The 23,292-nt window shown below is 45.1% G+C and overlaps 1 protein-coding gene across 3 annotated transcripts in view; it reads right to left on the reverse strand.

Moving 5' to 3' along the window:
* Window positions 1-23,292, reverse strand: part of VIT (vitrin) — a 44,006-nt gene that overhangs the window by 5,533 nt on the left and 15,181 nt on the right. For 2 of the 3 annotated variants that reach the window (XM_069852479.1, XM_069852478.1), the window contains exons 8-16: window positions 22,740-22,790; window positions 19,227-19,265; window positions 19,059-19,115; window positions 18,444-18,506; window positions 10,291-10,338; window positions 4,932-4,994; window positions 2,124-2,271; window positions 1,819-1,922; window positions 1,095-1,321 (exon numbers count right to left, since the gene is read on the reverse strand). In XM_069852479.1, the coding sequence (XP_069708580.1) occupies window positions 1,095-1,321; window positions 1,819-1,922; window positions 2,124-2,271; window positions 4,932-4,994; window positions 10,291-10,338; window positions 18,444-18,506; window positions 19,059-19,115; window positions 19,227-19,265; window positions 22,740-22,790 (800 nt within the window). The remainder of the gene's footprint in view (window positions 1-1,094; window positions 1,322-1,818; window positions 1,923-2,123; window positions 2,272-4,931; window positions 4,995-10,290; window positions 10,339-18,443; window positions 18,507-19,058; window positions 19,116-19,226; window positions 19,266-22,739; window positions 22,791-23,292) is intronic. The other variant, XM_069852480.1, reaches the window with a different exon arrangement.

Below are 23,292 nucleotides of genomic sequence, written 5' to 3' on the forward strand. Positions count from 1 at the left end.
GCTTTCATTGTCTTGCTGTTATTTTAGGATTACTGTGCACCAGAATCAAGTCACTGCTCCCTCTTTACCTTCCTGTTCTGAGCCCCCTGTACTCCCACATCTGCTGTGCCCCTATCACATTTGCAGAGACTCGCTGTAGCTTTGCCTTCTTAAAAACATTAAATGCAAATGAGACTGCAATCCAATTAAACACTGACCGGACACAGCGCAGCTCTGGAGCAGCCCTGCAGCTCATGGGAGATTATTTCATGGCAAAGCAACACAGCTCAAATGGGACTCTGTTTTCTGAGAATACCAGATAACTTGACCCTGCTTCCTGAGCCCAGCCTGGTCTGGCGTTTGGTACATTACCTCCTGCTGTAACAGAGTCCCAGCTTTCCCTGAAAAACCGTTGAGCAGGCAGCCACTATTAGTGCGAAATACAAACTGTCCTAGGCTAGCATTCTCTCTCTCTCTCTCTCTCTTTTTTTTTTTTTTTTTTGCTGCACATGGCAAGGATTTACTCTTTTTCCAAGAGCTACCGTGAAGTCCATAGCAGCAGAATAAAAAAAAACAAAACAGAAAAATAACCTGCATCAGATTAACAGAAGAAACCAAGTGTTTAAGTTATCCAGTACAGCTGAACAACTGAGATGTGCACCTGTGTTGGGAGTGTCCCAATATTTGCATGTATGGAACCTGTTGTAAATGCAACATTGACATTAAGTTGACAGGGCTCCTCTGCCTTTGCTGAGTGGGAGATGCATAGCAGGAAGCTCAACTCAGGATGTGATTGTGCTTTGCCAAACTACTGTATATTCAGAAAGCCTCTTGTCTCAGTACAACTGCAGGTTTGTGCCAATGTTTACCAATGTTTAGGCAGTAAAATGCCATTTGCTCCATGATGCACATCAAACTAGAACTTCACTGTCTTCATCCCCTTTCTGACTTCAGCACTGCTGCCTGCTTTTTCATGTGGGAGACTCAAGGCAATATGAGCAGGACAAGAAATAACCACAAGTTGTAAGAAAGAAAGGGAAAAGCCTTCGATGAAATAGCTTGGAAAATGTGGAGTCAGAGCTAAGCTTCTGGCCAGAGCACAGCCCAGTAATTACCTTGTCAACAAAGTTAGGTTCAACAATGCTCTGCTTTTCACTTTCAGTGGCTGCTTCAATAGTGACAAAGAAAATGTTGATCCCTGATTCTCTGGCTAGCCTGGATGCCTCTTCCACTCGGTCTGTAGGCCACCCATCCACCATCACTACAACCACATTTGGTGCTCCTCCTCGGTTTCCATTAGCATCCAAAAAGAAGTTTTTATTGACAAATGAAAGTGCCTTCCCTGGAATAAAAGAGGACATGAGGATGAGTTACAGGTCTGAAAACTACCTGATAATATCTCATGCAGTGCTAGGCAGAAGGCTGATCCCTGTATTTGAACCCTGCCGAGAGTTGGGAAAGTGGTTTCTGAGACTTTGTGTGCAGGAGAGGAGGTCACTCCTGATGGTCCTGTGCAGGTGTGCTGAACCCCATTAACCCCCTCCCTGTGTTCCAGAGGTGCTACAGGTGACAAACTGGGTTAGCAAGGATCCCTGACTTGTTGATGGGACCTGCCCATGAGGACAAAGTTAGATCCTGTCCATTTGTGAGGGACGTGCAGCATCCTGGACCAGCACAGGTAAGTTATGGTGGGAGCAGTAACCCCCCCACCAGACCTGCCCTGGTGTTGAGCACCATTTGGTCACAGTTTATGTACCCAGTGAGGAGGTGTGAGCTTGTTACAGCCCAGGCTCTGAAGCCCTCCCTGAGCTGAGAATGTGCAAGCAGCCCATCACCTACCAACATTGGAAAGTCCACCTTTCTGTGAGATTTTCTCAATGGCGTTTCTTAGGTCTTTGGAGTTGGCATAAGTTTTTAAGTTAAATTCTGTGGAAGGGTCATCACTGAAAGAAGAAAAGAGAGCAGTTGCCAGTTTCGCACTTCACATGCCAAAATGCAAACACTGTAGGACCTGCCTCTGCTTTATGGCTCTTGGGTGCAAGCAGGTGTAAGACCATTGGCATGCATCAGCCACAGAGCTACAGCTGCCAGAGTGTGCAGTTGTGCCCCACAGCAACCGGAATAGCTGCATAAGAAGCTCTTACCCATACTGAATGATGCCCATCAGCGGACCAGCGCTGCCAATACCAAGGGCTTGAGCTACATTGCCAAGGAACTGCTTCTGGAGCTGAAAGCGACGTTTACCAATGCTCCAGCTCCCATCCATCAGGAAGGACAGATCAACCTTGCAATCTGAGGAGAGACACAGAAACATGGAAAATATATTTTGGGTCCTTTCTGACAGCTGTGCTTCTTGTGAGGAACAAAGGCTTAAGAAACCAACATCCAGCAACTAGGCACACTAAGCAAGCTCTACCAAAAAGCCTTTGTCAAGGTTGAGTTACGGTCAGGGGCTCAAGTCTGTCCTGCCTATTGGTGAATACAGTCGTTAGTGTGATTTTCTCCCATATAGTATCCAAGACCGGATGGCTGATGGCAGGACAAGTAGCTGTCCCCAAGGGTCAGTCCAGGACCACTGCATTTGAGGGCTAGGGAGGAGAGGTAAGCTGTGCAGGAGCAAGCTGGCTCCTGTCTAGTGCACTCGGAGCATCAGCAAGGGCTTGGCCTGCTTTATTTACAGCCTAGAGGTGGTAGAAGTTTGTAAAGCCTTTGGATATTTTTTAAGCTGGCCAGCTGCAGAGCACAGACTACAGGGATCTCTTTGGTTATGCTTTTGTGGGCTTAATTGGTATGACAGATATAACAAGAACAGTTCTTCACATACTCTGTTAATGCTGTTCAGAAGGGAGAGAAGACCTGCTTAACACCATAAATGCATGATGCTGGGATCTGTCCTGGGGCAAAAGACACTGTGGAGTCTCTTCAAGAAGCTGCTGACAGCAGTCCCAGCAATGCTGTGCTTCTGAATGAGAATTGTTCTGCAACTTCATTCTGGTCTGGAGTTAACATCAGGGATGATGATTTGTTTGGTGCCTTTACACTGAGCGGGGCTCTTTTCACATGTAGCTGTAGGCTTCTGTCTGCTTGTGCAGCAGCAGCATGCTGTTGTGTGTTGCCTCTCTGGGCTGAAAGCAATGTTCTAGAAAATTGACACCTGCACCCAGACAAACCCTTCCCTCTAATTACACAGATGAACCTGATCTTTGTGCTTCTGCAAATGCTGTCTTCGTCACTGCAAGCTTGCTTTTACTTCTCTGCAGGTTAGTCATAAAACATTCACCAGCTGGACTGCAACCAGGAGCAGGATCAAAATGTGGCTTAACTAGAGCGCTAATTAACATTTTCCCCCTCCAGTGTCCGGGTCATTGCCATCTCTTGATTTCCCTCCAATGATGCCTCCTACCAATCAGACTGTCCAAAATAGTGTGTTTTAATCATTAGGTAGCCTGAAGGCTACAAAGCACCAATTGTTCTTACTGGCTTATGCAACTGCCTCCCATCTCATTACCTTCAATTTTTTCTCACGTAGCTGTCTGTTTTCCTAATTTCAATAATACTGAATTATAGAAGCGTGACGGAGAACTGTGTTTGTTCACAGCATACCATGAGGCAAGGCCGGGAACCCACAACAAATAATACCTCAATTAACGGCCAAGTCTTCCTGAATTTCCTGCCCTTCAAAGGGAGGTACACCACGCAGTCAATATGTGGAAAGTGGGGATTGTGTTAGCCAACAGGGTCCAGGCATACAAAGATTTACATACACGTATATATAGACTTAATTTCTGGTGGAGGATTCAGACAGCAGGAGTATTTCAGTGCTGGGACATCAGCGGGGCTCTGCAAGAGCACGGGCTACAGGTGCTATGGAGGGAGATGAGCACTTTCTGATTTTCAGGGAGGCAAGATCTGAATTATAACTTTTATGGTCCTAGAAGTATGAGAGGGATGAGGGTTTTGATTCTGGCATGGCTTATCTCAGTTCAGCTGCTGGAAACAGCTGCACTTGCCTGTGGCTCTGCTACTCTGAGCTCCACTTTCCTGCAGTGAGATTGGGTCTATAGGGCAGATCTTTCCCTTTTTCTTCTTCTTTCCCTTGTTTCTGTGTCAGTTATAGATGCATTTGACATCTTAGGGAAAAAATTACTTTTAAGTATTAGGAGGAATGCCTATGAATATACAGACATTTGATTGAGAAATTAATGTAAATCTTCTTTGAAATACCAGTTCTGCAAGAGATGGTGTTCAGCTGCCGGAGGATGGGCAAGAGAAGACCCAGGTGCCGGCAGCTTCCCCAGAGGCAGCAGCAGACTAACCCATCTCTCTACTTAGAGCTTGCTTTCTCTTTTTCCTTCTACCCTGACCACCATCTAAAGATGAGTTAATGGGCAAATCTGTGTTTAATTATAAAGGGCTGTAGAAGATTTCCTTTTCAGAGTTAAGGAACCCTACATCCCCACACCCAGATTGTGAGGGATGCTCTATGCTCTCTCTGCATCCTCTCTTTCCTTGCTGTGGCAGGTGCCAGGTCCCTTTCCCAGGTGCTTTCCTTCCCTCCCACCCACTGCTGTGGGAAGGGTGAGTGTGCTCTGGCCACAACTCATTGGTTTGCTGTCCTCCACCACTGAAGTTCCTGAGTGAAGCTCTGCTCGCTAGGAATGTAGAGCTGGTACTGCCTGGGAAGAAGCAGCAGCGAACACCACCATCTCCCTGCCCAGGTAAGCTAAATCTCTTCTGTTATTTCCTTCCCTGTAGAAGCAAAAATCAATTACATGTGTAAGAGGAACCAGCAAAGAGCACCCGCTGTTCTTCTGCAATGGAATTACTCGTTTCTCATGTTTTTTGGGCTTTCTTGGAACTTACCTTTTGCTATTTAATTTGAATGCATTCTAATGCTGTATAATTAATAAAATTATATAGCTTAATTATGAAATTAATTCTGATATACATACTTGGGTTCCCCTGGGAGATAGACTCCAGTGGTTTTGGATTCAGATCTTCCTTTGAACTGTAGCCTAGAGAAAGGAAGGAATAGCTCAGTCAGTGTGTGCTTGGTGGTTACCCTTGCTCCAGAAGGAAGAAGGCAATGAGGCAGCTGCAGAATTCCCCTGGGCCTGAGGACTGACATGGGACAGAAAGGAGGATGGGGAGCACATCCCTGGACTTTACCTTTTTCCACCTACATTGCTTCTATGATGCAACAAGAGTGAAGGTGTTTCTAGAAGTGGGACCAAAATTTCTCCAGACACCAACTTTGATTCTTCTTTGCGAGTCAGTCTCTTCACTGCAAGGGCTTGAGAGCAACGTGCACAAATATAGGGTTCCTCAGGTACAGAGGCTGATGGCCATGGTCTGGGGTGGTGACCTCCTAGCACTTTGCCCTAAGAGAGCTGATGCTGCCATCCTAGTTCACCATGCTTTATCTGTGCTACGCAATGCAAATCCAAAAGAGGAATGACATTTTAGCAGGTCACATTTCTGTCTGGAGAGGAAGGTGTGGGCAATGAATCACTCCGCCATGTTGCACCTCAGGAAGCAATGCAAGCCACAGGTGCTCCTCATGTGGTCCCGGAGGACTGAGTTACTTTGGAAAGCAGAAAATAGAGTAAATGGTGGCAGAAAGCTACCATCAAGTCATGGGTCACTTTTAGCTGAAGCCCCAAGTGAGATATTTGCACGGTGACAGCCTTGGAAACGCAAGTTTGCATCCATGTGAGATGCACTGACTCACAGAGCATCATCAGGCTGGTGTCAGAAGGTTTGAAAATGCTGAACTTCACTCACCACTTTAGCATTTGGTGAGAGACCCCTACAGTACATCATCTCCCTGATAAGCAAGGCCAAAGAGCTGTTTCTTTTCACTACAGCACGAAAAGATTAAAGGGGTTTAGCCAGGATAATCCTCCGAAGAGAAAGCAATGATCAGACAAGCCCCAAACTGAATGCTCACCAAGGAAGTAGTTGGTCAAAGGAACAGCAGAAAGGCTTACTGGTTTCATAAACTGCATATTATTTTTCCTAAAATAAGCAGGAGGAAGATTTCCTTAAATATTAATCAACAAATAAATTGAGGAAAGAATACAGAATTCAGAGAGCGACAGTAACAAGGTAACCTTAGAAAGCGGGCATGTAATAGAGTGAAATGTTAAGAAATTACTACTTGCTGAAGAGTTTCTCTCGCACAGCAGCCAGCCGCTAGCAAGCCAAGCATGAAAGCATCAGTGTGTGTAAAGAGAGCAGGCAGCAAAGGGGCATCAGTGAAGGTCACCACTGAAATATGACCAGTGCTGCAACAGCTCTGAGCCCGTACACTGCCTAAGCTGATTGCTGCAGATATTAATGACCAAGCCATAATAACGCAGAAAACAGCCAAGAAGATGGGGAACAATACCAGCTCCAGCTCCCTCCATCACCATTCGTATTTCCATTCAAGTTACATCTAATATTTCTCCCCTCAGAAGAGGCAGATGCAATTACTTTGAGTCCTTCTGCCTGCATGGCAAAAGCCACACATAGTTTTGAGTCAGCAACCAAGTTTGTATTTAATCTGAGTATGCAATGCCTGATGTAAAGCGGACTTGATGCCTGATCCCCTGCAGGGAGGCTATAGCACAGCGCAGCATCCTTGTAGGACAGAAAGGTTGCTTCTCATTTTTAAATTCATCTGCAGTGAGGGAAATTTCTGCTGCAGGGGCTAAACAGATCTGCTAACAGCAGCACTGTATGGTTGCCCTCTGCTTTGCTCATCTCCAAGCACCTGCTGTTGCTTGTCTCTAGAGGCAGGACACTAAGCTACCTGGAGCACTGGGCTTGGCCTTGTACGGGAGCCCACGTGGTTGTGTATGAGTGAAATAGGTAAAAGGCACAAAGATCAGCCCTGCTCTGTTTACAACAAGAGCTAGTGATTTCTTTTTGTTTTGTATGAGAATTTCCCTAGCAATGACCCTGATTAGGACAGCCCCAGGGCTGGTGTTGCTTTTTGTCACTGCACATGTGGTGCTGGCTGGTCCCTGCACAGCCTCCCTGTGCTCCTACCCAAGCTTTGGAAGCAGACACTTTCTGGACAGGGAATAGGGGCTCTCAGCCCTTCCTGACACTGGGTTTTGTGCCAGAAATGCCTCACCCCCCCGGTTAGTGCAGCCAGTCCTTTCCTGCCAGAGCAGGCTGGCCCTGTTCGAAGGCTCTGGCTGGTTTTGTCCCTCCTGGCTGAACCTGTTGCCCAGCTTGTATCTCTTGTCTTGCCACTCCTTTTCACATCTGGGATGTGCTCCCAGGCAAGGAGCAGGGGAGGTGGCTCCTGGCAGTGCACACTTGCCCACAGGAGCCCTGTTTGGATGGGGGACGGCAGAGTGGTGGTGCTAGCACGGCACTGCCTGAGGCTGGGCACTGGCTGCTGACTGAGGAAAAGGGATGGTTTTGGAACAGGGGTGATGTAAAACAGCTCTGTCCAGTGACATCTGCTGACCTATCTCAGGCCTGGAAGTCCTGCTGCCAGGGAATGACTTTGGCCTGAAGAAGGGCATGGAGCAAATCCTGTGCAGGTGCAGCTGATGCTTCTGAGAGATAAACCCTCTGCCACGGCAGGCACTGTGGGACATGGGCAACTGAGGAGTGTTTTAACTGAAAACACTCAAGACACAAGCAGTGCAGGGAGAAGAAACAGGACAGTGTTAGAGGGAGAGAGTGAATTTTGGGCATAGGCTGGTGTGTGTCAATGGCTGCTCCTTGGATAAACGTGAAGGAGGGTGTTTCAGCTGCCAGGCAAAATAAATCACAGCAGCAGGCGCTGCAGAGGATGCTTTGAAGGAAGAGTCTGCAGGGCCATGTGTTTCTTGCAGGCTGATTCTGGGCTGTGCACTCGCATCTGGTGACCCTGCCCCTCCACCAGTAACCACAGCCTCCCAGACCTGGGACAGGTCCTTTCTTCAACTGTGTATAAAAGCCTGGGGGCACAGTCTCATAGGCATTTTCAGGTGGTGCAAACCAGCCTTCATCAGCCAAAATCAGAGCCCTCCTCTTGCCAGGTACCCTTCTGCCTGCTCCTGCTCCTGCTCTGCTGCCAGCCTTTGTGCCTGCCTGGGGGTGGTGGGACACAAAGGAAAAAGGGGGAAAAGCGAAGTTAAACTAGGAAGAAAGAAAAAGCTTAAAGATGGCCTGGACCAGCTCCTCAACACAGCACACTCTCTGGCCATGCAGGTGCATGGGCAGAGGGTGGCTGGAAGGCACGATGGTTCATTTACTGGCAGTGCTGTTTTATGGTGGGTTTATCTGGCACAGATGTTATAGTCAACATGGGAAAGAGAAAGACAAAGAAAGCAATGACTTGGACCCACATGGCTGAGAACAATTCTGTTTTTTTCCTTTAAAATCTGAAATAGCCAGCATCTTGCCCTCCTGACTGTGTATGTTCCAGTATAGGCTTTAATTACATGGGCACATAACAGTTCCTTAGCAACAGACCTAAGCAACGCTTCATCCTGCAGCCTGCACACCACATACCTCACATGTGCCAGCTTGGTATCCCATATGTACAGTTCCCCCCACTTGCCTTATTTGCAGAAGAGAAAGTAGGTGGATTTAACACTATAGTGAAATTAGATATTAACGTGTGCCATTCATTTTAGCAATTATAGTGTACAGGGAAGTTAATTCATAGTTATCTGCCTCATGTGTTTATCTGTATCCACTAAAATCTGTACCCAGGCATACAAAGCTGACATTAGCTTTGTTGGTATGGAAAACCCAAATGTAGGCAATGCAGCACATTTCATTACTATTTGCCAGTGTAATTACCAGTTCTTGAAGGTTGTGGGTCAGTTGGTTGATTTGTGCTTAGTGTAACAATAAGGTCACCCGCCAAACAATGTTCCCCAAATAATTGGGGAGGCGGTCAGCCTCTATGGGCCTCCCTGTTCGGCCAGTCCAATTTAATGTTGTTAATGCCATGGGAATTTCAGCTTGCTGCATGGGCAGTCTACTCCATGCTAATTAAAGTTCCCTTCACTGATTGTCACAGATGTCCATGCTGATTAAACTTCCTATTCATTTAAGTAAGACAGCAGTGACTACATCCATGCTAGAAACCGTTACTTTGAAGTGGCAGTCTGAATTCATCACTTTATCACACTGGTCTACACAGGCATTTCAGTTGCTGAGAAACTATTAATACAACATCCCTTCCCCCATAACCAACCTCTCATTGTATTTAATGCAATCTGTCATTTTCTGCCTCAAAACACCCCTCTACACACCTGGCCCTAGTGCCGTACCCTTTTCTAAGTAATCGCACTGAAAGCTTAAGCTACAGTAGAGAGAAATGCTTCCTCTCTCAGCCTCAGACTACTGCTGCTGAAGAAGAGAGATCTGTTCATGTTTGGGATGATGCAAATTTTGATGGCGGCTGCTGACACTGGATTTGCAAGCTAATGCATAGGGACTATGCTGCTCGTCACAGACAGTGCAAGGATTAGTCATGCGCCAGCTTTGAAGCAGAACGCTCAAGGGAATGGTCTTTACAAGGGCCACCAGCACAGTAACAAAACCAGTGACAGAAAAGATATCTTGTATTCTATGTCCCAGCCTGTTGTAAGAGGGACAGTACCCTGTAATGAACTGAGCTGTAGTTCAAACCGTTTGTTTTAAATGTTCCTGAGGAAAGGCAATCCTTAAATATTTAACACGTAGAATGTGTAGTTGGTAACCGCTCCTGATTAAGGGTTGTGCAAGTCTTGGTCTTGTTGGTACTTAAGCCTGCTACAACTGTAGTGTAGGGTCTTTTCCCCTCACTCACCTGTAATTATAAAAATGTTGTCATCTCCATATTGCCAGTTTTTAAGGCTTAATGTCAGAAAATTTGATGATGCTTATTATTTTATAAGCTCAGCTTAAACCCTCCTTTTCTTACATGAATGTCTTTCATAAGTACATTGGCATCAGAATAATGTCATCTTTTTCACCGACTGCAACTTTAAACTGCTACCTCAACTGCATTCCCAGAATATCTTCTTGTTTACAAAAGAATTTCAGTAGCTAGAACACTTTTCCTGCCATGTAGCTGCCAACATTTTCCAGAGCTCATCTGTTCTGCTCCTGCTTTGGGCAGGAACTTGAGATGGATGCAAGCACAGATTAATTTTAACTACTAAGATATAAAGTACACACCACACTTATAATTTTAAATACCATAATTACTCTTTAAAATGAGATTGTTATCAGCAGTGTCATAGGCCTGATGAACAGGGTTAACTTTCTTCCATATATGATGAAAAGCAGTTGTTCCCAGACTAGTTATTGGATGCTTAAAATATTTACCTGTGTCAAAAAGGCTCAGTCCAGGTTTCCACAAGTCTGTTTCCATTGCTTTCATGCATGAAAGAAAAGGTAAATTATTACTGAACATAATGGAATTACTAGAGATTATAAAGCTGTGTCTCAGTTTAGACAGGTCAATTCATACAGTGATTCATCATTAACAACTAGGACCTAAGGAAATCAGTAAATATGGAAACCTTTATGTATACATTTCAGGCCATACTTAGGAGCCTAGTATAACTGCCTTCAGAGCACTAATATTTTTTGTGATTTTAAATATGCCTCTTTAGATCTGTTTTGTTCTTGTTCCTCTAAATTAGAATCACAGAATCATAGAACAACCAGGTTGGAAGAGACCCACCGGATCATCAAGTCCAACCATTCCTATCAAACACTAAACCATGCCCCTTAGCACCTCATCCACCCCTGCCTTAAACACCTCCAGGGAAAGTGACTCAACCACCTCCCTGGGCAGCCTGTTCCAGTGCCCAATGACCCTTTCCATGAAAAATTTTTTCCTAATGTCCAGCCTAAACCTCCCCCGGCGGAGCTTGAGGCCATTTCCTCTTGTCCTGTCCCCTGTCACTTGGAAGAAGAGGCCAGCACCCTCCTCTCTACAACCTCCTTTCAGGTAGTTATAGATAGTGACTTCAGTATACTGACTTCAGTGTACTTTTGCTTGGCTTAGATTGTTTTCCACTGAAAATTTGCAATTACATCTCATCTATGGATTTTTCCATCCTCTCAACCCATTCAAACACAAAGAAGTTGTCTACATTTTGCTTACAGTCTGTCAGGAATGGAAAACTTCATCAAAATTGCTGCTTTCCTAAATAAACCCCAAAATGTCTTTGTTTATGGAGCCTGCTGAAGAGCTTTTCTGAAAAATGACTTTTTGCTCTGGTTTACAGCCAGATGAAAGCTGTTTCAGCTAGCTAGGACAAGAGCAGTACCTAGCAGCATTGATGTGATCTTTCACCCTTGTCTGTCTGTCTCCAGGTTTGTTCAGAGTGGTTTACAAAGACATATATCTCGGACCCATTGAATCCATACCACCCCTTAGGCCCCTGTTTTCCTACCCAGACTGGCAGCTAATGTCCTTTTGACTATAACCAGTGGGTCAGCTACAATGTAGGATTGGAAAACGTTATGGGATTGCCTGTGTCCTCCAGTGTAGTGAGAGCACTGACTTTGCCCTCAGGTTGCCATCACAGCAACAAGTTATCGGCTTCTTTTTGGGAGGGAGACTAGTTACATGAGACAGACGGCTGAGTAAGAGGTGTTATCTCCCTTAGGGCAGGAGGAGCCTCATCATGTTTCATTCCTAAGGTGATTTTTCCAGACTTATGCTGAGCACTGCTTAGACACCCACTAAAGAATTTGAAAACTGAGGGGCTTATAAGTCAGTCATGATACACACTGAAGTTTGGCTGTAATTTACTTAGAAGTAGAGTGGGGGAAGGACAGATCTGGTTAATTGGGAAGGAAACAGAAGGAAAGACAGGAGGGATATTCTGAGTGGAATCTGGGTAGGGTCATTTGCCGGAATTTGGTATATCCCTTGGCAAAGTCATGCAAAGTTAAAAAACCAGCAGCAACTGGAACTAGGGGTGCTGGTTGCAGATCAGGGGGATCTCCATAGAGAAGAGTTGGTGCTTGTTTGTTATCAAAGTGGCCAATGTGTCTCCTGAATGCTGTCACTGAGAAGAACATCAGATTTCAGTGACACTAGCTTGTGAACAGATAATCTTGAAAGATTCAATCCACCCTCCTGGGGCAAAGAAATGTCCAGTGACTGAGGAAAGAAAAAACATTCATACGAAGCTACTTTCCAGCCTGAGCAGCTGAGGAAAACAGCAAGGAGCAAATAATGAAGAAATCTTCTGTACAAATATGTTGCTCTGTGAATTGCAGGGAGAAAAGGTGCTTAAAGCAGTAGGAACTGCATTGCATGTGAAATCAGCCAAGGACGTGAGCAAAGATCTCCCAGGTCTTCTCTGTAAGCAGAAGGACACGAGAAGGACATGCTTATCCCACTTATCACAGGCCTGCATCTGCTGCATCTGCTGCTGCTCATTGCTAGAGACTGTCCTCGGTGACTATAGCACAGGCTCCTCTAACTACTCTGACAGTTTAAGCTCAAGAAAAAGAGGCAGATATTTTTTGGTAACTCCGGGAAAAAAATGCCTTTTGTCAGTACGAGCAATGCTGATTAGTTTTTTTTTCTAGATTCACTCTTCTCAAGATTTACTTCAACCCAGATGACTGCAGGTGCTTTCATCTGTCCGGACCCATATGAGTGAGAGCTGTTTATTGTTTCTCTGAGCAGCCTTCTCATGGCTCACACCCTTTTAAAACTTTCTGTGGTGGGAAAGGCCCTGTTTTTCCTTCACACTGAAGAAAAGCACTAGATAACTGCCAAGGATTTTCAATAGCTGGCTGCAAATATGCAGAATATACAGCTTTCTGAGTACCCATAAATCCAGGTAAAAGCTCTATTTTTTGCATGTAGTTCTAGACACATAAAAAAATTCTCAGTGAAATGTGTATCTGAAAGGGAAATGATTATTCTTATAGAATCATAGAATCATAGAATAACCAGGTTGGAAGAGACCCACCGGATCATCAAGTCCAACCATTCCTATCAAACACTAAACCATGCCCCTCAGCACCTCGTCCACCCATGCCTTAAACACCTCCCCTGGCGGAGCTTGAGGCCATTCCCTCTTGTCCTGTCCCCTGTCATTTGGGAGAAGAAGCCAGATCCCTCCTTTCCACAACCTCCTTTCAGGTAGTTATAGAGCGCAATGAGGTCTCCCCTCAGCCTCCTCTTCTCCAGGCTAAACAAACCCAGCTCTCTGAGCCGCTCCTTGTAAGACCTGTTCTCCAGGTCCCTCACCAGCTTTGTTGCTCTTCTCTGGACTCGTTCCAGAGCCTCAACATCCTTCTTGTGGCGAGAGGCCCAGAAATGAACACAGGATTCGAGGAGCGGTCTCACCAGTGCCGAGTACAGAGGGAGAATAACCTCCCTGGACCTGCTGGTCACACCGTTTCTGATACAAGCCAAGATGCCATTGGCCTTCTTGGCCCCCTGGGCACACTGCTGGCTCATGTTCAGTTGCTGTCAACCAACACCCCCAGGTCCCTCTCCTCCAGGCAGCTTTCTAGACAGACTTCTCCTAGTCTGTAGCACTGCACAGGGTTGTTTTGCCCCAAATGCAGGACGCGGCATTTGGCCTTGTTAAACCTCATCCCATTGGACTCAGCCAAGTGGTCCAGCCTGTTCAGATCCCTTTGCAGAGCCTCCCTACCCTCCAGCAGATCGACACTTCCACCCAGCTTAGTGTCAGCTGCAAACTTGCTAAGGGTGCACTCGATGCCTTCATCCAGGTCATTGATAAAGACATTGAACAGGGCGGGACCCAGCACTGCGCCCTGGGGAACCCCACTTGTCACTGGCCTCCAGCTGGATTTCACACCATTTAGCACCACTCTCTGGGCCCGGCCATCCAACCAGTTTTCCACCCAGGAGAGTTTGCGCCTGTCCAGGCCAGAGGCTGACCGTTTCTCAAGCAGAATGCTGTGAGAAACTGTGTCAAAGGCTTTACTGAAGTCCAGGAAGACCACATCCACAGCCTTTCCCTCATCCAGCAGCCGAGTCACTTTGTCATAGAAGGCGATCAGGTTAGTCTGGCAAGACCTGCCTTTTGTGAACCCATGTTGACTGGGCCTGATCACCCAGTTCTCTTGCATGTGCTTCATGAGAGCACTCAAGATCACCTGTTCCATGAGTTTCCCTGGCACTGAGGTCAGACTGACAGGCCTGTAGTTCCCTGGATCCTCCCTGTGACCCTTCTTGTAGACGGGCGCAACATCAGCCAGCCTCCAGTCCAGTGGGACTTCCCCAGTCTTCCAGGACTGTTGGAAGATGATGGAAAGGGGTTTGGCCAGCACATCCGCCAGCTCCTTCAATACCCTGGGATGAATCCCATCCGACCCCATAGACTTGTGTGTGTCTAGTTGGGCTAGCAAGGCTCTGACCACCTCCTCTTGGATCATGGGAGCCTCATTTTCCTCCTCGAGCTCCTGGGTTTGTACACAGACGGAATGACTTTCTTTACAATTAAAGACTGAGGCAAAGAAGGCATTAAGTACCTCAGCGTTTTCCTGTCACTGTCACTGTTGTTCCTTCTGCGTCCAATTGGGACTGTATGGTCTCCCTAGTCCTCCTTTTATTATTTATATGTTTATAGAAGGATTTTTTGTTATCTTTCACAGACTTTGCCAATCTGATTTCTAGCTGAGCCTTAGCCCTTCTGATTTTTTCTCTACGCAATCTCACTTCCCTCCTGTAGTCCACCCAAGAGGCCTGTCCCCTCTTCCAGAGCCCATAAACATTTCTCTTCTTCATCGAGTCCAACTGTTCCTATCAGACACTAAACCATGCCCCTCAGCACCTTGTCCACCCATGCCTTAAACACCTCCAGGGAAGGTGACTCAACCACCTCCCTGGGCAGCCTGTTCCAGTGCCCACTGACCCTTTCCGTGAAAAATTTTTTCCTAATGTCCAGCCTAAATAATATATAATATAATTGTCTTGAAAATACTTTGGGGCTAAGTAAGTTAATATGGGTTTTTAAGAGACTTGATGTGCATTGTCAAGAGCTTCTGAAGAACATGCTGCAGGAACCTGCGCAGGCAACCAGTGTGTCGGGTTGGGTGTTTTCGTTGCACACCCTTTTGCTAACCTGAGCCGACAAGAGTAAGTTCCTCAACTGCCCAGCCAAACCGGCAGAACTGATTGCTGTTGTTTGCAGAGCAGTGTGCACTCACTTGGTAGGATCAAGAAAAACAACTCTCCTTTCCCAGAAAGCAAGGAGCTGCTCGGGCATTTCCCTTTGATCATTAGAAAAATTGGCTGATTAGAAGCAACACATCCAAGCTGCCAAATCCTGAGCTGAAAGAAAGATTGGGACTCATTGGTAATATAGCAAGCATGTGTTTGTGGGTTTTGCTCTTCTTATTCTGTGATGGAGAAAACAGAATCATTCATGAGGGAAAACTTGTGCTTTGAAATCACCTTTGGGGGGACCTCAAGGTGCCTTAAGCAACTAGATGGGGTCTTACTCTGTCTTTGATTTAAAAAAGATTCAGCACTGCGTTTCTCTGCTCTTCTGACAAAAATTTGGCTAGCCTAAGGATTAGTCAGCACGTTCTTTGGTCCAGATGTTAGAGCTCTTCCCATTTCATCAGTGCCAGCAAGGCAAGTTTGCCACCCCAGGCTATCCCGGCCTTATATGTAGTGTCATGTAATTAGTGCATTGCCATGACTGGCATGTTTACAGGCAACGTGTTTACTCTGCTGTTCTTCACAGGCAAGAATCTGAAACAAGGAGGAGAAGTATAGAATCATAGAATGAACTTAAAGATCATCTAATTCCAACCCCTATATGATGGGCAGGGACACCTCATGCTAGACCAGGCTCCCCAAGGCCCCATCCAACCTTGCCTTGAACACTTCCAGGGACAGGGCACCCACAACTTCCCTGGGAAACCTGTGCCAGTGCCTCACCACCCTCACTGGAAGAATTTCCTCCTTATGTCTAGTATAAATCTACCCCTCTCCAATTTATAGCCTTTCCCCCTCACCCTATCACTACAAGCCTTTGTAAAAAGTCCCTCCCCAGGTTTCCTGTAGCCCTTTCAGGTACTGGAAGGTCACTGTAAGGTCCCCTCTGAGCCTTTTCTTCTCCAGGCTGAACAAGCCCAACTCTCTCAGCCTGTCCTCCTATGGGAGGCGCTCCAGCCCTCAGATCATCCTTGTAGCCCTTCTCTGGACATGTTCAAACAGTTACATATCCTTCTTATGTTGAGAATTCCAGAACTGGACACAGTATTCCAGATGAGGTCTCACAAGAAAGGAACAGAGGGGAAGAATCACCTCCCTTGACCTGCTGGCCACGCTTCTTTTGAGGCAGCCCAGGATACGGTTGGCCTTCTGGGCTGCGAGTGCACATTGCCAGCTCATGTTGAGCTACTCATCAACCAGCACCCCCAAGTCCTTCTCTGCAAGGCAGCTCTCAATCACATCATCCCCCATTGTGTACTGAAATTGGGGATTGCCCCAACCCAAATGTAGGACCTTACACTTGGCCTTGTTGAACCTCATGAGGTTCTCACAGGCCCATTTCTCCAGCTTGTTCATGTCCCTCTGGATGACATCCCATCCTTCCAGTGTGGCAACTTCACCACTCAGCTTGGTGTCATCTGCAAACTTGCTGTGAGTGCACTCAATCTCGCTGTCAATATCATTGATGAAGATATTAAACAGCACCAGTCCCAGTACGGACCCCTGAGGGAGAGCACTTGTCACAGATCTCCGTCTGGACATCGAGCCATTGACCGCTACTCTCTGAATATGACCATCCAACCAAATTCTTATCCACTGAACCATCCACTCATCAAATCCATATTTCTCCAGTTAAGAGAGAAGGATGTTGTAGGGGACCATGTCAAAGGCTTTACAGAAGTCCAGTGCAGAGGTGAGAGAACGGAGTAAATCTCAGGAGGACAAGGAGTGTATTCGTTTTAAATTGCTGCAACTAGGTCAACTACCAGTTGTCATTTTGATGAGGAGATTGCCTGTATCATCCAGAAAGTCCTACTGCATAATAATATTCTCAAACCTCAATGTCAACAACCACTTTGCTTTCTCCTGTTGCAATACTCCTCCCATGCTTCCCAGTTCTAACCAAATCCCTCAGGTACTCAGGAACACCCTCAGGTGCTCCAACCTCTCCCTCCCCAGGGGGTTTGGCTTCTCATGCTGGAGGTCAGTTCCACTGCAGCACAAGTCTGCCATCCTTCCCCAGGCTAGGGCACAACAGCGAGGAAGGACTGTGTGTGAGAAAGGGCTGTAGGAACCAATTGTGAGGGCTACTACCTTTGCTGATCAAGGACAGCAGGTAAGTGCATACCCTTGTCTTTTCTCCTTGCATCTGCACCTAGTCCTGTATCTTGCTATCCTGATCCTGACCTTGCGTTACTGGTCTAGTCTCCCGCCTCATTTGGTCAGATTTTCCTCATTGCTGGGGACTTGGCTGGTGGCCTGGCTGTTGGTTAGCTCCAGGTACCACCACTGGAAGGGCTTTGTTCCTCTTGTTGGGGTGCTGTGGTTTTGCAAGCCTTGTCAGCAAGCACTGCCCTTGTCAACAAGGGGCAACCCTGTCTGTCTTGCTGGCAACCACGCTCCCATCCCTCACTCTGCTCTGGCTGATCCTGGGCAAAATTCATCTCCGAGAAACTTTGCTGTCAAGGGAGAGTTGATGTCTGTATGTGCACTGAGCACTCTGGAGTCCCAGCAAGTTGTTGGTGGCCTTGCATCACACTTGCTGATGGGTCTGCTTGCTGGTAAAGGATGGTGAATTGCACAGCTAGGAAGGAAGGAAAGTACAGATGTTTCTACCCTCAGTATTAAAGATGACCTCTAAGGTTGCAATCAGCCTGGAGGCTCCTGGGAATCATAGATAGACTAGGTTGGAAAAGACCTTTGAGGTCATGAAGTCCAACCATACCTGTCCACTATTAAATCACATCCCTAAACACTTAATCTACATGTGTTTTAAATACCTCCAAGGATGGTGACTCAACCACTTCCCTGGGCAGCCTGTTACAGTGCCTGATAACCCTTTTGGTGAAGAAATTTTTCCTAATGTCCAGTCTGAACTTATCCTGGCCATTCCCTCTCATCCTATCACCTACCACTTGGGTGAAGAGGCCAACACTCACCTCTCCACAACCCCCTTTCAGGTAGTTGTAGAAAACTACAGCAACAGAAGATTCAGCTCAATTGCAGACTTGATGGGCTGTGCAGAGCTATTCTTTTGTTCCTCATTTTGACTAACAAATAAGGAAAATTCCAAACACTGTGGTAGATGTTGATTCCCACGGCCTGAAAAACAGCTCACCAGTGACTGAGCTGTGCTTTGCCTTTTGCATACTGGAAGCTGCTAGTTGGCATTCAGTGTGTGAGGCTTGTTCTGGTCCTCCTCCAGAATACACACAAATGATCTGTGGTACTGCTTGAGGGCTAATTTAGGGTTGCTAAAACCGTGAAAGAGAGCAGAAAATTTGCTGCTAGCAATCTTGCTCACCCAGGTGGGCTGGAGACCCAGCAGCCCTTCGAAAGGCAGCAACAGGCTCTTGGCGCTGAATACCTGCATGATGCAATGAAGAGGTGAGAGGTTATATGCCAGCAGGAGAGAAGAGAGAATGAAATGGAAATGGGAGATGAAAACTATGGATTTTTTTAAGAAAAGGATTTTAAAAGCTGAAAGAGGTGTTGGCAGAAGGAGAGAGTTTTGTTAGTAGATACTGTGCAGTGTAGTTATACACCTGTGCACTGGAACAACTAGTAGTGCACTGTGAGATACCGATCATGCTCAGGGGCTGGAAACACATGCCTCCTCCTAGGGTCAGGCCTTTATCCCCCGAAGTTACACTGACACAAAGTTCCCATCTCATTTTGCAGTAGCAAAATAAAAGATCTTTATAAATCATTTCAGGAATGCTACTTTGAGAACAATTCTAATTTTAATTTCTCCTGTTTTTTCCCCTAGAAGTTACACTACTGTCACAATAACCAGTGCAATACCTGCTGTCATTGCATCTTGCTAGGAGCGGAAAACAATGCATTATGTGACTCAGTAGCTGTGAGTGGTGGAACTAGCTACAGGGAGGAATTAGAGAAGGGATTGTAATGCCTTTACCTGCATTGGGTCGTAAAATATTCCTGTTACTTGCAGAAGTGGAAGTGCTCCTGAATACTTTGAAAATATTATATTGTACGTGAAATATTAGTACATGAAACTTAAAACACAAAGTTTGCTAGTATTATGGCAATACAAACTACTAGTTATTATTAATTTAAGACGTACCTGTATTCAGTCCTCTTCCTTGTGCAGCTTGGATCTGTCCTAAGTAGACATCAAAATGGAAAATTGTGGTTTATACCATATTTGGTTCAGAACTACTACTACGTGGGTTTTTCACGGAGTCTTATTGTACAGCTGTCAGAGTTAATGGTTCATAGAGACAGAGTTTTTATCAATACACTTTCTCAGATATTAACTCTGTATATTTTGACCCAACTTAAGAAAGTATTGCCTTGCTAAGTCTGTTATATAGGCTATACAATCTAGGTAACATTCCCTTCATTTATGAATATTACTTGTCTCTAGTCTGCATTTAAAAGGTTTTCAGTTACTCCTGCGATTTGCTTTCTTTCTCTCCCTCATACTGGTTATCCATGTTTACTTCTACTTCAGAACCATCTCACTGTGCTGGTTGCGTGAGGAAGGTTGAAAAAAAACCCAAAACAACCAATAGCCCAAACCAACCCCCAAGACCAGATACTACCCTTTTGGCAAAGAATGAGGTGACACAGCCAAGCAAGCAGACAGTAAATAATGAGACAATGACAAAAATAACGTGAGAGAATTCATGTGTCTGAAATATCTTCACTACTATCTACACAAAAGGCTTTTTTAAAGGTGCTTGGGTTATTAAATTCCCATTGTTCAGACGTGCTAAAGTCTCAAAGCATTTGCAGATAAAACCCACATCTTTAATCATGCCTTTCAATTCATTAATTATTCTTAAGAAACTTGTTAACAACTTATCCTTTGACAAGCCTTTATTCATTAGTTTTCCCAGACAGATTAATTCTAAAGCCTGCTGAAATAAATGGGAATATTCTAGCTGACTCCTGTGAACACTGGACAGGAGCCCGTGAGACATTTTTATCAATAAGATATAATCAACGAGACCATTTTGAATGGTTGTCTCAGAAAACAGGAACTGCTGCTCCTTGGGAACTTGATATTGCAAAATTAGGTGACAGCAAATAGGTTGTGTTTGACTCAAACTCGAAGCTTCACAGGCCACTGATAGTCCTTTGATGGGATTTCTAGGAGCTGTCCTGAGAGACCTTGCGAACTCTAGAAGCCAAAGAGATCCTGTTTAAGGAAATAACTGGCTCAACTGCCAAAACGGGCAAGGCTTTTGAACTCTATAACCTTGCAGCTCTGTCTCCAGATGGACTACGACTGGCTAGGCTGATTTTTCAGGCTATGGAAGGAAAAGTCTGTCTGTGCAGCTGTGTTGTAAGGGGTTGTGCAGGGCTTACTTTCCACACAGGAGATTGGTACATGCCAAAGAGGTAGAAGAAACTAAACTCTCAGACTGAGAGCTTCCCTTGTTTGGGTTTTGCCACAACTGAGCTCGAATGTGTATATGAACGCTGGTTAGAAGGTCAGTAGAAACAGAGTACAAGAAGGTAAGATAGCTCGGTATCAGAACTATTTCATGTCGCATTTTAAATTCTGTGTCTACCCTACCTCCTGCAATCTGACTTTCTTTCTATGCTCCTTTTGATTTGGCTTATCCTCAGGACTGTTCACTCTTGCTGTACATGATATGCCAGCTCAGTGCCCCTGCATGGCACTAAGGACCATGGCATGGTTTACCACTTGCAACGTTCACAGGAGCACAGGATTTATTCCCAGTCCTCATCTAGGCTCCAAGCAGCTGTGCAAGAAAGGATTGCTTGAATAGCTGGGATGGAAGAGGGCAAGTGAGTTTGTAGCCCTTGTGAGCATGGATGGCTAATTGCTGTTGGAAAGAGGCAGAAGCCATTATTGTACCAGAGTGCCTAGAACAGGAGAGAGTTTGCATCCACTTTCAAATGAAAAGGCCTGACAGACATGAGAACATTTGATTCTGTCTGGTCAAGCCAAACTCTGGTTAAGGACAAGGGCATCATCAGAAACTCTGTCCTGAATAACAGAAGTGAGTCCTAAAGGCTCCTCAGAGAAAAGTGATAAACTGTTTTGTGTATAGTGATCACTTCAAAGCCATATTTGTACTTTCTGTGTTTTTACTTTAGCCAGTTCTCTTTTAGAATCAGGAAGAGATCAGGAGAATTGAGGAAGCCAGATAACAAGTACAGACAGACAAGACATGGCCCTACAAGTGAAGTATGTGAAATCAGAAGTTCATTTTCACCATTCCTCCAGCTCACAATAACCTGTCCCTAAGTCTGACCACTTTAATCTTTTGGTAGTTAATGTATATTAAAAATTTCAGTAAAGAAAATTGTGAAGAAAGAAGGATCCAAATTGCAGTGAAGCGGCCATTAAAAGACTTGAGAAAGTCAGCGGGTTTTTATTTATCTATCTGTCTGTCTGTCTATCTATCTACCTATTTATCTATGTTTTTATTTTACTTTTTTATTAAAGGTTTGATCTTACTAAAGACAAGTACAACCTTCTCACTGATTTCAGTGTTGCCTGAATTTTACCTTCAACATTTACCTCTCACTGACTGGGGAATCTCAAACAGGGTTTCCTAACTGCTGTCAAAGACAATATCAGCCTCCTCTGTGCTCAGCCTGTGGGAACAGGGAATAGAAAAGAGAGCAACAAGCAGGACCAGGTTTACAGGCACATTAGGTACTGAATGACATGGATTCCTATAGAATTTAAATGTCTTTGAATTGTGTTGGTATTTCTGTAAATCCTGCCTTATACGTACTGTCATATTTGACTCAGTAAGATTAACTCCTCTAGCCCCTACTCTTATTCTGTTCTCCCAGCTAAATTTGACTTAATGATGCTTTCCCTCAAGAGCTGAATTGCCCAGAAGATGCCTGCTATACACTTGAGTCTGAATTACTCAGAAGGAAGGACGGCTGCGGCTGCAGTTGCGCATGTGAGGGCAAAGCCAAGCTCAAGGATAAAACTTAATGATGGCCCAGCTTCCTTTTCATTCAAAAGCAATCATGTCCCTACACTGAGTGACTTGAAAACAGTTGAAAATATTCCCCTTTACTTCACTGCACAGCTGAGTAATTACATATTGTATGGGAAAATACCTCTAAATATTGCATCGTAGGCTGGAATGGGAACAGGCTTCTGGATCAAGATGCAGAGGTCTGAGCAGCTGACACTCTGCTGTCAATAACACGAGTGGCATGCCAGGAATAACAACACATTTATGCCAGGCTCAGAATCACAGCCTGAGGTTTTTGAAAGAGCATTGGTCTAGCATAATTCTGCATTTCAGAACTCCCAGCTTTAAGTTTAGATAGCCATGCAGTTCTCTGCATCATGTGTCTTGCAACTAAATCAAGTCTTTCTTTGAGAATGGCTCAAGTGTTGCAAAATGCCACATTTGTCAAGGGTTAAATGCTCAAATATTTACTAGAAAGGCTTCCCCAGAGCTGTGGGTGGTCAGGACCTCTGACATTCATGTCAAATATCTGTTTTTCAGTTTAAATCCAGGCTTGGATTCAGTCATTGTGTCTGCTGAGGCATGAAAGGTTATTTAATCATTGCTGCCTTAAAATACACTGTACTGTGTACCTTGTGGCACATGTTCATCATACTTACTTGAAGCTGCAGCTACCACAGATGAGTATGCTGGGTGGACACTACTAGAACCTGAAAATAAGAGATTTTTGTTTTCAGCTATTGAAGCAAAACCCCCAATGTTAATGAATAAGAATATATGGGAAAGGAGAGATTAAAGAAAACTAGGTGTGCAAAAATTATATAAGGATTCCTCCCAGTGTTTTAATCTTGAAAATCTAAAAGCTGTTGCAAAAATATATTACAGCTTTCATTTATTGAAAGTTATCACAAAAGTAATACTAAAATAAGTCTTGACCTATTTGTTCAACTCTCAGTCCAGACACACAAATCAAAAAACTATTTGTTGACTCTTGTACCTGAAAATCATGACAGCATTTGGGGATGGAGAGTTTGCTCCCACATGAATCCGTTTATATTCCAGGAGATTATAATATATGCATGTGAAGACAAAGACTAGCTATAATATTACTGCAGATGAACTCCCGTCTCAGACAATTTACATGTTTGTTTATTTGTGAGACACACTAATTTTGTATGTATCTCTCAGGCACAACTCTAACTCTGGCCCATC

The sequence above is a fragment of the Phaenicophaeus curvirostris genome, chromosome 2 (genome assembly GCF_032191515.1).
Source record: "Phaenicophaeus curvirostris isolate KB17595 chromosome 2, BPBGC_Pcur_1.0, whole genome shotgun sequence".
NCBI lineage: Eukaryota > Metazoa > Chordata > Aves > Cuculiformes > Cuculidae > Phaenicophaeus > Phaenicophaeus curvirostris.